The sequence below is a fragment of the Tachysurus vachellii genome, chromosome 1, assembly GCF_030014155.1.
Source record: "Tachysurus vachellii isolate PV-2020 chromosome 1, HZAU_Pvac_v1, whole genome shotgun sequence".
Classification (NCBI taxonomy): Eukaryota; Metazoa; Chordata; class Actinopteri; order Siluriformes; family Bagridae; genus Tachysurus; species Tachysurus vachellii.
In genome coordinates, this window is record NC_083460.1 from 33,545,316 (window position 1) to 33,558,161 (window position 12,846).

General features: G+C 37.8%; 1 protein-coding gene across 1 annotated transcript; it reads left to right on the forward strand.

Annotated features, from left to right (window-relative positions):
* Nucleotides 1–386: 386 nt before the first annotated feature.
* Nucleotides 387–7,246, forward strand: stard5 (StAR related lipid transfer domain containing 5). Its single transcript, XM_060865092.1, has 6 exons — nucleotides 387–702; nucleotides 2,363–2,412; nucleotides 3,826–3,958; nucleotides 4,239–4,356; nucleotides 5,484–5,577; nucleotides 6,587–7,246. The coding sequence occupies exons 1-6, from the start codon at nucleotides 613–615 to the stop codon at nucleotides 6,729–6,731; spliced, it is 630 nt and encodes a 209-aa protein (XP_060721075.1). The 5' UTR covers nucleotides 387–612; the 3' UTR covers nucleotides 6,732–7,246.
* Nucleotides 7,247–12,846: the final 5,600 nt, after the last annotated feature.

Genomic DNA, 12,846 nt, shown 5'->3' on the forward strand with positions numbered 1-12,846 from the left:
ATGAAGATCTGCAGCTAATAAGGAAACTTTGGAAAGTAGAGTCTACATAAAAAAAAAAAGCTGGATGGAAAGTTCTTCAAAACTGCAATAATAATAAAGAAACTGTAATATTTTATTCTACAATAAAAAAAAATCCATGTGTCTCACACTGATTTAAAATGACAGCCAAACAAATGCCATTATAAGTCATGTGCAAGAAGCTGTGATTAAGAGATTGCATGCTTTATACAGGGTAGAACTAATTAAACTTTTTTTTAAAACATGCTAAATGCTCAATGACGAATTGACTTCATTCTCCCCAGTACACGAGGTACGTCTACAAAATGCAAGCGCATGCGCATGTTTTCCACGCATGCGCAGTGCTTGCAGGAATACTGTATGTTCTCTCTTCACTGGACAGAAACGAATGAATGAGTCTTCAGCTTTTCCTTTAATTTTAATGAATGATTTACGGCTTTTATCCGCGCTATAAGTGTCAGTTCGTGCTTTTTATGGCAAGGTTTATCGAGGCGACGGTAAATATTATTTCTGTCTGCCGTTATTAAGTCGCTTAACCAATGAAAACAGGCCACGGTTAGTTTGTGTAGCATTTAGCACAATAATACAACAATTATGGATTATCAGGAAAAAGCCAATTCTGTTGCTGATCGGCTTTTAAGTTACAGGAAAGACGAATCCGGCTGGAAAATCTGTAAAAAAACGGTTAGTATGTTTTCTGTATTTACAGCCCAGTTTTGCAAAAGCATTTTCAATGTAATGAAAATCCAGAGACAGTGAAACGTTGTGTTAAATCTCTGTGTGTTAAATCTGTGTGTTAAATCTCTGTGTGTGTTATCTCTGTGTGTGTTATCTCTGTGTGTGTTATCTCTGTGTATTATCTCTGTGTGTTATCTCTGTGTGTTATCTCTGTGTGTGTTATCTCTGTGTGTGTTATCTCTGTGTGTGTTATCTCTGTGTGTGTTATCTCTGTGTATTATCTCTGTGTGTTATCTCTGTGTGTTATCTCTGTGTGTTAAATCTCTGTGTGTTATCTCTGTGTGTTAAATCTGTGTGTTAAATCTCTGTGTGTTAAATCTGTGTGTTAAATCTCTGTGTGTGTTATCTCTGTGTGTTATCTCTGTGTGTTAAATCTGTGTGTGTTATCTCTGTGTGTTAAATCTCTGTGTGTGTTATCTCTGTGTGTTATCTCTGTGTGTTAAATCTCTGTGTGTTATCTCTGTGTGTTAAATCTGTGTGTTAAATCTGTGTGTTATCTCTGTGTGTTATCTCTGTGTGTTATCTCTGTGTGTGTTATCTCTGTGTTAAATCTGTGTGTTATCTCTGTGTGTTATCTCTGTGTGTTATCTCTGTGTGTTATCTCTGTGTGTTAAATCTCTGTGTGTTAAATCTCTGTGTGTTAAATCTCTGTGTGTTAAATCTGTGTATTATCTCTGTGTGTTATCTCTGTGTGTTATCTCTGTGTGTTAAATCTGTGTGTTAAATCTGTGTGTGTTATCTCTGTGTGTTAAATCTGTGTGTTAAATCTCTGTGTGTTATCTCTGTGTGTTAAATCTCTGTGTGTTAAATCTGTGTGTTATCTCTGTGTGTTATCTCTGTGTGTTATCTCTGTGTGTTATCTCTGTGTGTTAAATCTGTGTATTATCTCTGTGTGTTATCTCTGTGTGTTATCTCTGTGTGTTAAATCTCTGTGTTAAATCTCTGTGTTAAATCTCTGTGTGTTAAATCTGTGTGTTATCTCTGTGTGTTATCTCTGTGTGTTATCTCTGTGTGTTAAATCTGTGTGTTAAATCTGTGTGTGTTATCTCTGTGTGTTATCTGTGTGTGTTAAATCTGTGTGTGTTATCTCTGTGTGTTATCTCTGTGTGTTATCTCTGTGTGTTATCTCTGTGTGTTATCTCTGTGTGTTAAATCTCTGTGTGTTAAATCTCTGTGTGTTAAATCTCTGTGTGTTATCTCTGTGTGTTATCTCTGTGTGTTAAATCTCTGTGTGTTAAATCTCTGTGTGTTAAATCTGTGTATTATCTCTGTGTGTTATCTCTGTGTGTTATCTCTGTGTGTTAAATCTGTGTATTAAATCTGTGTGTTATCTCTGTGTGTTATCTCTGTGTGTTAAATCTCTGTGTGTTATCTCTGTGTGTTATCTCTGTGTGTTATCTCTGTGTGTTATCTCTGTGTGTTAAATCTCTGTGTGTTAAATCTCTGTGTGTTAAATCTCTGTGTGTTAAATCTCTGTGTGTTAAATCTCTGTGTGTTAAATCTGTGTGTTAAATCTGTGTGTTAAATCTCTGTGTGTTAAATCTCTGTGTGTTATCTCTGTGTATTATCTCTGTGTGTTAAATCTCTGTATGTTATCTCTGTGTAGAATGATGTCGTGGTCTATTGGCGACCTTCATCTGAATTCCCTGGAAATGTGTAAGTAAAAGCCACACGACATTGTGTTATAATAAACACGTAATTACACAATAACACACGTAAGGATCGTTGTGCTGCTCTGTGAAGTTCAGCTGTTCATCATCATGACTGCACCTTCAAATAGAAATTAATTAACTGCTAAAAAATTAGGAAAACAAATTAAATCCGAGTGTTTCGCGAACTCGAGGTTAGTACGTCAAGGTTATTCGTTTAGGAACAACTTTCTAAAAGTGTAAAAGAAAGCTGGTACAGTTGTAACGTATCGATATTGTTTTTGTATATTATAGGCTTTTTTAACTTTACTTTTTTTACTTTGTTTCACGTTATTCAGAGAACGTGCATAATGGTATAACGGTTATTAACACAACTGGTTGGTAACACACAGCTCATGACAGCGTTAATTTATTCATTCATTCTACCATTTTCTACCGCTTATCCGAACTACCTCGGGTCATGGGGAGCCTGTGCCTATCTCAGGCGTCATGGGCATCAAGGCAGGATACACCCTGGACGGAGTGCCAACCCATCGCAGGGCACACACACACTCTCATTCACTCACACACTACGGGCAATATTCCAGAGATGCCAATCAACCTACCATGCATGTCTTTGGACCGGGGAGGAAACCGGAGTACCCGGAGGAAACCCCCGAGGCACGGGGAGAACATGCAAACTCCACACACACAAGGCGGAGGCGGGAATCGAACCCCCAAACCTGGAGGTGTGAGGCGAACGTGCTAACCACTAAGCCACCGTGCCCCCCCCAGTGTTATTTTTTCTGTAATGTAATTTCATGATGTCAATACATTTTTCTGAGATGTCGACCATGATTTTTGTCGTGTTGCGTGGTTCAGCTACGGTTTATAGGTTAAAAAATGTTGAAAAATGTTTTCTGTCTGAGCTTCACAGTTAAAATAAAGCTTAAAAAAAGGATGGTGCAGTTTGGTGTACACCCTTAGGTGCACATCTGTACTAAGATAATGTAGTTACAATACTGACTAGTCAACAGAGTCAACTTTAAATTTGTGCTTACAGACAGACGTAAAGGCAGAATAACACACCCTGAGTTGGTGAGACATCGATGCAATGTTTTTAAATAAGATCGTGTTTCACTTCACATTTGACTGTATGATGGAACAATGCTGTCAAACAACTGAGCCGATTAATTTTTTCATGTAGATTCAGATGACAATTCAAATCTTCATATCTCTTATTGTCAACAGCAAATAAAGGCAAAGGTTTATTATTTAGGTTTATAATATATTGGCCATTCTTCATACTTCAGGAATCAATATGCAGATTGTGGCTCTCTGCAGATTAAAGGAGGGATATTGATGCATTCACCAGGATCAAGCCTGTCAACTAAGTGTTAATATTTGCTCATTTTCTCTGTTTCTATTGCTGTATTTGCAGATATAAGGGAGAGGGAATAGTCAACGGCAGTCCACAGAAAGTGTGGGAGTGTTTGAAACCAGTTCCAAATGGGCTTCGTCTTAAATGGGACAACAATGTGAAGAAGTTTGCGCTGCTGGAGCAGGTTTCTACAGTAGGTTTTGTGCCAGCTTTTCACTTGTGTCTAGTCGTTTCGGCAGGTTCCTGTCAACATCAAATCTCTCAGTGGATAACATCACAGTTTTGTACTCCATATTATGACACTAATTTATAGTTTAGGTATACTAATGATTTAATGGATTTGTGCATCTTCACCTGAGGCATCACATATATGTAGGCACAAATAAATGTACAGTACACATATGTTTTCTGTTTCATTAGGCCCAGGAATTTTCATCCATGTCTAACTGATATTTCTGATATTTCTCGCTTAGGACATCACAGTATGCAGAACCGTCACTCCCTCTGCTGCTATGGGTGTTATATCACCACGAGACTTTGTAGATGTTATTTTAGTCAAGCAATATGAAGACGGCACGATTACATCAAATGGTAACATGGTTATCCTTTTTTATTCATTTGTGCATCTTTGTATTTTGAAACGGGGGGCACGGTGGCTTAGTGGTTAGCACGTTCGCCTCACACCTCCAGGGTTGGGGGTTCGATTCCTGCCTCCGCCTTGTGTGTGTGGAGTTTGCATGTTCTCCCCGTGCCTCGGGGGTTTCCTCCGGGTACTCCGGTTTCCTCCCCCAGTCCAAAGACATGCATGGTAGGTTGATTGGCATCTCTGGAAAAATTGTCCATAGTGTGTGAGTGAATGAGAGTGTGTGTGTGCCCTGCGATGGGTTGGCACTCCGTCCAGGGTGTATCCTGCCTTGATGCCCAATGACGCCCAATGAGATCCTGTGACCTGTGACCCGAGGTAGTTCAGATAAGCGGTAGAAAATGAGTGAGAGAGTGAGAGTGTATTTTGAAACAATATAACACTCTCATCATCTAGCATGGATGATAGATGTCTAACATATACATTTACGTATACAGCTGGAACGTTAATACAGTTAATACTGTTAACGTTAAAGAAGTTTCAATCAGTTCAGCTTTTACTGAAATATGACTATTAGCTTTAAGAAGTGGAAAGCCTTTAATCCTTTAAGTGAAAGTGACGTGACAAACGGCTAAGTATGGTGACTCATACTCAGAATTTGTTCTCTGCGTTTAACCCATCTAAAGTGCACACACACAGCAGTGATCACACACACCGTGAACACACACAGCAGTGAACACACACCCGGAGCAGTGGGCAGCCATTTATGCTGCAGCACCCGGGGAGCAGTTTCGGGGGGGTTCGTGGCCGGCCTGAGACTCGAACCCACAACCTTAGGGTTAGGAATCAAACTCTCTAACCATTAGGCCACGACTGTTTGACTCCTAACCCACAACCTTAGGGTTAGGAGTCAAACAGTCAAACTCTCTAACCATTAGGCCACGACTGCCCCGTTTTAATGAGACTGACAAGATCAAAGCCAAACGGCATGCTTATTTTTCCATATTTTTGTCTTCACACAAAACATGTAGTCATAACACTCAAGAATGAGTATTTGTTTTTTGTTTAAAGTCTGATCATTAAAAAGAGATTGTTAAAACTTTTAATTGTATTGTGTTTTTTAATATCCTTGTAGCGACTCATGTGAGCCATCCAGCTTGTCCTCCTCAGCCTGGCTACGTACGGGGCTTTAATCATCCATGCGGCTGCATCTGTGTGCCTGTGCCTGGGTAAGCGATGGAGGCAGCTGCATTTCAGAAACCTTATTTTCCAATAGCCGCAAAAGTGAATGGCAAAATGTATTTCCAGCAAAAGAAGGCAGAGGGCAGCAAAGAGCTATTATTGTTTTAGTAGGTCATGTTTAAAATCCATTACAAATCTGAGTTGAGCTGCATTAATACTGAGCTCAGGCCTATTGATCCAGCTGACACTTTTGTCTAAAGCAATTTACAGCGAGATAGAATTCAATCTGGCTTTAAGTAAGATCAGGAAAATAATACACGGCTAACTTTCCACTAACTGGCCAGATACAAATGCAAGATCATTTTTAAAAAAACACACTCAGCAAGTCACAGAATGAAACAGAACTAATTCAAGGGTGAGGAGTAACGCCGTATTGACATGCATAGAGAATACAGACCCTGTCTCTTTACTGTAGAGTCTGGATAAGCAACTAACATGACTGTATGGTGACAATGTTTACCTTCAGTTGCTTAAACATTAATAATCAGTTATCATATGGATACAAATATGACAGTATATAGAATTTATGTTTTATTTGTTTTTATTTACTTTTTTCTTTTTTTTTTTTAATACCTCTAATACCTCTACCTTGTAGCTATTTTGGTCTAATAAGCTGCTTTCAGCTACATAAAGTTTTCTTTAAGGACACTGAAATAACAGTTGACAACGTGTGGATTACTGCATAATCATTAACGTTGTGCTCATATACAGAAAATAACTTCTGCATTTATTTGTACCAACTCATCACAAAGCAGTCAGTCAAACTATAAGTAACACAATAAAGACGGCTATTTAGCTAAACTTATAATAAAGCAATGATAATATTAGAGAAACATTTCAGCATAGGCTATAATAAATACCACTGAGATCCTTATCATGTTAGATACTTACATTATACTTACATTTTGTAATACAGTGCTACTTTATTGTAAGTGTATTATTATTATTGTGGTTATGTTCATTTTGTTTTTGTTTCTGTTCATCGGTGGCTCACAGGGAAGCAGGTAAAACCCAGCTCATCAGCTTCTTCCAGACTGATCTTGGAGGTCTGCTTCCTCGTTCCGTCGTTGATTCGTTCTTCCCTGGCAGTATGACTGAGTTTTACACGAACCTCACTAAAGCTGTTAAATCTCTCAAATAGCACTAAAGGCACTTTTCCTGGGATTTTCTGATCCTCGACGTGTTTCCCAGTGAGCACCATCTGACCATTATTGATTCTGACTTCAAATTGAAGTCGGCGCTGACCCAGGCCTTGATCTGACCTCTAAAATATATGTCCGGTTTAGTCCATTTTAAATCTGACCTCATGCATGTGTGACCAAAAGAGCTGTATTTTATAAAATCATTCATTTGAGATGAAATTTGAACAACTTGAAAAAAATGAGGGGGCACGGTGGCTTAGTGGTTAGCACGTTCGCCTCACACCTCCAGGGTTGGGGGTTTGATTCCTGCCTCCACCTTGTGTGTGGAGTTTGCATGTTCTCCCCGTTCCTCGGGGGTTTCCTCCGGGTACTCCGGTTTCCTCCCCCGGTCCCCCCCGGTCCAAAGACATGCATGGTAGGTTGATTGGCATCTCTGGAAAATTGTCCGTAGTGTGTGATTGCGTGAGTGAATGAGAGTGTGTGTGCCCTGCGATGGGTTGGCACTCCGTCCAGGGTGTATCCTGCCTTGATGCCCGATGACGCCTGAGAGGCACAGGCTCCCCGTGACCCGAGGTAGTTCGGATAAGCGGTAGAAGATGAATGAATGAATGAATGAAAAAAATGGAAATTCTCACTGGGTTCATGTTTAGTTTTAATTTTTTTTTTATTTTAAATTTTTTTTTTTTTTACTGAGAATCTTATATCATTTTAGAAGGTACAGAAGAGAAAAGAAACAGCTGCTTAGAAACTACAGCAAACTCACACACACAATCATGACCTTCACTGACTGTACAATGCAGTTAACTATCTGGAATTATTTAGAACTGGAAAAAATAAGCTAAGCAATGTACAGGCTAAGCAGGTGAACAGGAGGCACCATGTTTCACCATGGTTCAAAGTATGCAAATACTTAAAAAATAATAATAATAATAATAATAAGGGAAGTGATCACATTTTTTTTTCCAGTTTTTCAAAAATAGCTTAGATTTGGTAATGTATACTTTGCACTACTGTCTATCTAGCCCGTATTTTAATTTTTTTTTAAGCCTCATGATTTATACCTATAATGATAATCAAAGTTTTAGAAAATAACTAACTTCTCTAACTTCTAACAATTTCTCATTAAAACCCCACAGTGCCACAGTTTCCCCATATTACTGTAGTCAGAGTTGTTTTACTCAAGCGGTACTTATTTTTATTCCACTTGCTTGTAACGCTCAAGTGAGAAACATTTTTAGTCGTCTTTTATTCTAAAGGTCAGAGCAATTTCAGGTTTGTTTTCATATTGGGGCTGCGTGCAGTGCAGCTGTGGTGGAGGAAATGAAGCAAATTCCAACATGAGCATAAGTGTCTTAAAAATCCCACTTTACATGCAAACTGGGATTGTGGGTAGTAATAGAATTGCACACATGGCACGAGCTAAAGGAGCTAAGCAATGTGGTTCACTGGCTATAAATGACATTATATCATATTATGTATAAATAGTGTGAGTAGCGTGTTCACACTACAAAAAGAACTGCATTTAAAGCACTCCGATGATGCTCTTATTCAAATCAAGAACATTTTTCCTAGCTTTGCTAACGTAGTAGACGGGTGAGGCTAAAAGGCACTGACGCTGGATGGGGAAACTTTTTCAGCAACATGTCTGTGGACAAGACATCTTACAAATGACTTTTAATTTTTCTCACATTGTGTGATTTATTTAAAAAATCCACGTTTTCTGCTAAAGCTAGCACGTTTGATGTCATTAAAGGAGAAAAGGATATACTTCTGGTTATGTCCCATTTTAGACATTAATACAGATGTTTGTAGGTGCTATATCAAAGGTGATGACGGGAACTAACTTGTTTCGCACACATTCCCTAACCTTATCCTGATAAGTTGTATGACGTTAGAGAAATGAAGCCTTTGTGAGCCTTATCTCACATCACATCATCACGTTATTAACTATTTTCCTATAGCAGCACATCACACTACCTTTTATTTCTTATAATTAGGTATAATTAGGTCCTGATCACAACATATGTAAGAAAAGCCTGTTTCTTTTCTATTCTGTACTTTTAAAACTAACAATTGGGAAGACATTAAAGGAAACGTCTCTGTATTTAATACAGATACATCAGTTTGATACCGAATATCGATGTCAGACTGAAGATGTCCTGACTCATTGGACTGGTATCATTGGACTGGTTTGAAACATTCCTGAAACGTGTGACGTCACCTGGCACAAACACAAATCTTGCACATGTCCATGCCTGTGAAATTTTGCATTGCTTAACAACAGAAGCTCACAGAGTCAATATGATTACTGTGAGGATGACACTCGTCATGAGGTTTTCATCATTAGCTGAAGGAACTTGAAGCTAACAGGGTGTCGTAACAGCTACACTTTTTAAACCACTTGTTGTACATAGTCAATAGAGGAGCAGTATCGGATAGCAGCTCTGATACTGTTATCATGTATTATCTTACAATGGGATGTGTGAATCCCTGGTACATAACCAATTTTTACTTCTACAGAGAAAATAGTGCAATATGACCATTTTTATGCAACGATTAGACCCCAAGTGTGTTTCAGTAGGCTGGATTCAGGCACCAGATATTTTCAGAAACTTAAAAAATTGGTTGCTTCCAATTTCAGCTATTAAGTGCATTAGTGCATTTTTATTTTACCAATTATTAGCATTCTAGGTATCAGAGATTATTTATGTGATCTTTGAAATTCCTTTTTTTAACATAAACTGTTTGACCATTTAATGTTACTTATAATAATGAGGGAATTATCTGTGAAATCTAACATTAAGTGTCAGGTTGCTATAAATGACCTCTGTCATGCTTAGTGACCACTCTGATGGACCGTCAATTTAAGGCTGTATTTAGGAAAGTCCACTCTCAAGTGATGTGGACTTGATCAAGACCTAATATTTTCCTAAAAACATGTACATTTTGTACATGTTTTGTTTAAGAGTTCTGTTAGTTTTGTTATCACACTTCAGTGATAATATATTTTTTTTACACCAAACAGCCATTAACATAGCATTAACATAACCACTGACAAAAGATGTGAATAACACAGATCATGTCATTTTAATGGCACCTGTAGGGGTCGGATATATTAGGCAGCAAGTGAATAGTCAGTTCTCAAAGTTTATGTGTTGGAAAAAATGGGTAAAGATCTGAGAGACTTTCTCAAGGACCAAATTATGATGGATAGACGACTGGGTTTGAGCATCTCCTAAACAGCAGGTCTTGTGGGTTATTCCCTGTAGCAATGGTTAGTACCTACCAAAGTGTTCTAAGGAAGGATAACCAGTGAACCAGCAAATGAGTCATGGGAATCTAAGGCTTATTGTTCCAATCCCAAAGAAGAGCTTCTGTTAATGCTAGCCATGATAAAAAGATGTCAGAATACACAGTGCATCCAGTTTGCAACAAATGAATCTGATCCATCAAGGTCCTACCTCACAATTTATAGGACTTAAAGAATCTGCTGCTAACATCTACCACAGCACACCTTCAGAGGTCTTGTGGAGACCATGCCTCGACGGCTCAGAGATATTTTGGTGGCGCAAAGGGGAACTGCACAATATTAGGCAGGTGGTTATAATGTTATTGCTGATCCATGTATATACACACTGGAAAATTTCACACACATCTACAATAGCTGTTGTGTAAAACTTGAATCCAGCCAACGTCTGAAGTCCAGCATAGCTTGGTTAGCTCTAGAGAACACCAACCTGTGCTCGACTCCAAACATACAGTTACACAAATGGGGTCAATATGGCTACTAGTTCATTTTTAGAGAACACACACTGAACACCATAGTCTGTATTTAAAAACCTCATTTTGATTTAGTACTGGCAAATTCCTGCATTTCAATTACTTTTATATTACTTCTGAACTGATTACCTCAATTTTCAATCTTGTCTGACATTCCTTTTCCCTGGCTTTAATGCTAGTTGTACCCCGTATGTGCCTGCAGTCTTTTTGGTGTCTGCATGCCTAGTCATATTGTAGGAGTGGAAAGAAAATGACATGCAGATGAGTTACAGCTGAAACAATTTATGTAGATGTTACTGGCTTTATTTGTATTTTGTAAGAATGGAAATCTTGAACAGAGATAATAAAGGGAGGACTAAACCGATTCCAAAACATTAAACTGTAAAGACCGAAGGAAAAATACACAGTAGTCAGGACTTTCACTGTGATGTTTACATACTGATGGAAAGCTTGAAACCTGATGGAAAGTTGCACAAAAGAACTAAATGCTGTTTGGGGAAGTAATCTGCTGCAAAGTGCATGTGTGTGTGTGTGTGTGTGTGTGTGTGTGTGTGTGTGTGTGTGTGTGTGTGTGTGTTTCAGTCTCGTGTCTTTACTGTTTCATTCAAAAAGCATGACTGTGTGTTGTTCAGTGAAGCTGATTATCCTGAATGCATGTCTATTGGTTAGAAACATGTTTGTTAGTAATTTGAACAAGGCATTATCTCCAGTGCCTGAATTGTTTAGGATTATATGTATTTTACATTTTTGTTAAAAAATAGAGAAATTGAATTTTTTTTCTGAACATGTGAAAATAATATTTTAAAATATATGAATGAATAAAGTTATGTTTAGTACGTTGAGTAATTTTACATTTAACTATTAACGGAATCAGATGCTGCTGCTGATGATTACTATAATTATTGTTATGATTATTATTATTATTTGAATTTACACAATTTCCTTTTCCCAAATGTACTTAAACAGCCAAACCATGTTTGACATCGTAAATTTGCTGATATTATTTTGTCATTTTATTTTTAGTTAAATTTTATAATCTATTTTATCTCGCTCGAAACTTCTTTCCACAACTATATTGCCATATAGTAATATTCCGTATCTTCATGAGCTTGCTTCAGATTATTTGAGCTACATATTTGTAAATCATTGTCATTTGGGTTAAAGGAAAATCTTTACAGGTTTGATTTTATTTTAACTGCCGCTGGGGCACTGAGCTGCTGATCAGAAGGTACTAGAATCTTCAAATCATGGAACTGCCTGAAATCCAATGCAATTCTCTTATTCCTTTTCAGCTCTAAGTTTAGATTAGACTTTGGAAAAAGCTTCAACCAAATGAACGAATTTTAGTGATTATTTCAGATTTGAATACTTCAGTATTCTTTGCAGTCTTTGTTGAATAGATGTTGGATTGAGACGAAATGCCTTTACTGTACTGTTTGAATAAATACAAAACAGAGCCCTTTATATAATCCCACACGATATATTCCACCAGCTTCCAATGAATAAATGATGACCTTCTAGACCATTGACATCTGTTGACTTGTTTGTCTCGTCTGCAAGACCAGTCACTGTTGTCCATTCTGAAGTGATGACACCTACACAAGGAACAATGCTCAGAGCCTCTGTTTGTAAGGACACTCAAAATAGAGGGGCAATAAAAACAGATTCTTTACAGTGACTTAAAGGGGCAAATGATGGACATCCCAGAGGCTCCCGAGAGTCTGTAATCATGTCATGTCCCTTCTAACAGTTAAGGTAAATAGAAATCTGCACTTTCTGCTATTGTTGCTTGCTGTACTTAAAACATCTTTGCCATTTGTTTCTTGGAGTAATTTGTAGTGTTGCAATCAGGACTAACCGTAGCCAATAGAGCCTGAATCACAAACCAAGACCAAAACCAATGAAGTCAGAGACAAGACCAAGCGACCATAGCTATAGCCAGTCAAGACTGGAGTGCTGCTCCTTCATCTCATATGATATAATGCATATATACACCGGTGATTTTATATATAAACGCTGTCACTACAGATTTCATTTAAGAGGCGAGAAGACGGGAGTGTTTTGAAAAAAGAATTATGGTCTAAACACTTTTTTGAGCATCAGAGTGAAAGGTTTGTGAAAGTTATGTTGCGTAACACGTGCTGTTACACAACATATGCCTGTGACCCAACTTCAAGCCATTTGTTTACATCAAAAAACAGGTAATGTGGGTAGAAATTAGTTGTTCCTTTTAAAACTGACTTTCAATTACTGGCAACTTTTCAGATAATGATCTAAAAGTAAATAGAAAGAGTCGTCACTAAAGAGCAGATATAACAAAAGGCAAAGTCATAA

Coding starts and splice junctions, on each gene's coding strand:
- stard5 (XM_060865092.1), top strand. CDS start 613: ATGGATTATCAGGAAAAAGCCAATTCTGTTGCTGATCGGCTTTTAAGT. Junction 703..2,362: donor GGAAAATCTGTAAAAAAACG/GTTAGTATGTTT, acceptor ATCTCTGTGTAG/AATGATGTCGTGGTCTATTG. Junction 2,413..3,825: donor TCTGAATTCCCTGGAAATGT/GTAAGTAAAAGC, acceptor CTGTATTTGCAG/ATATAAGGGAGAGGGAATAG.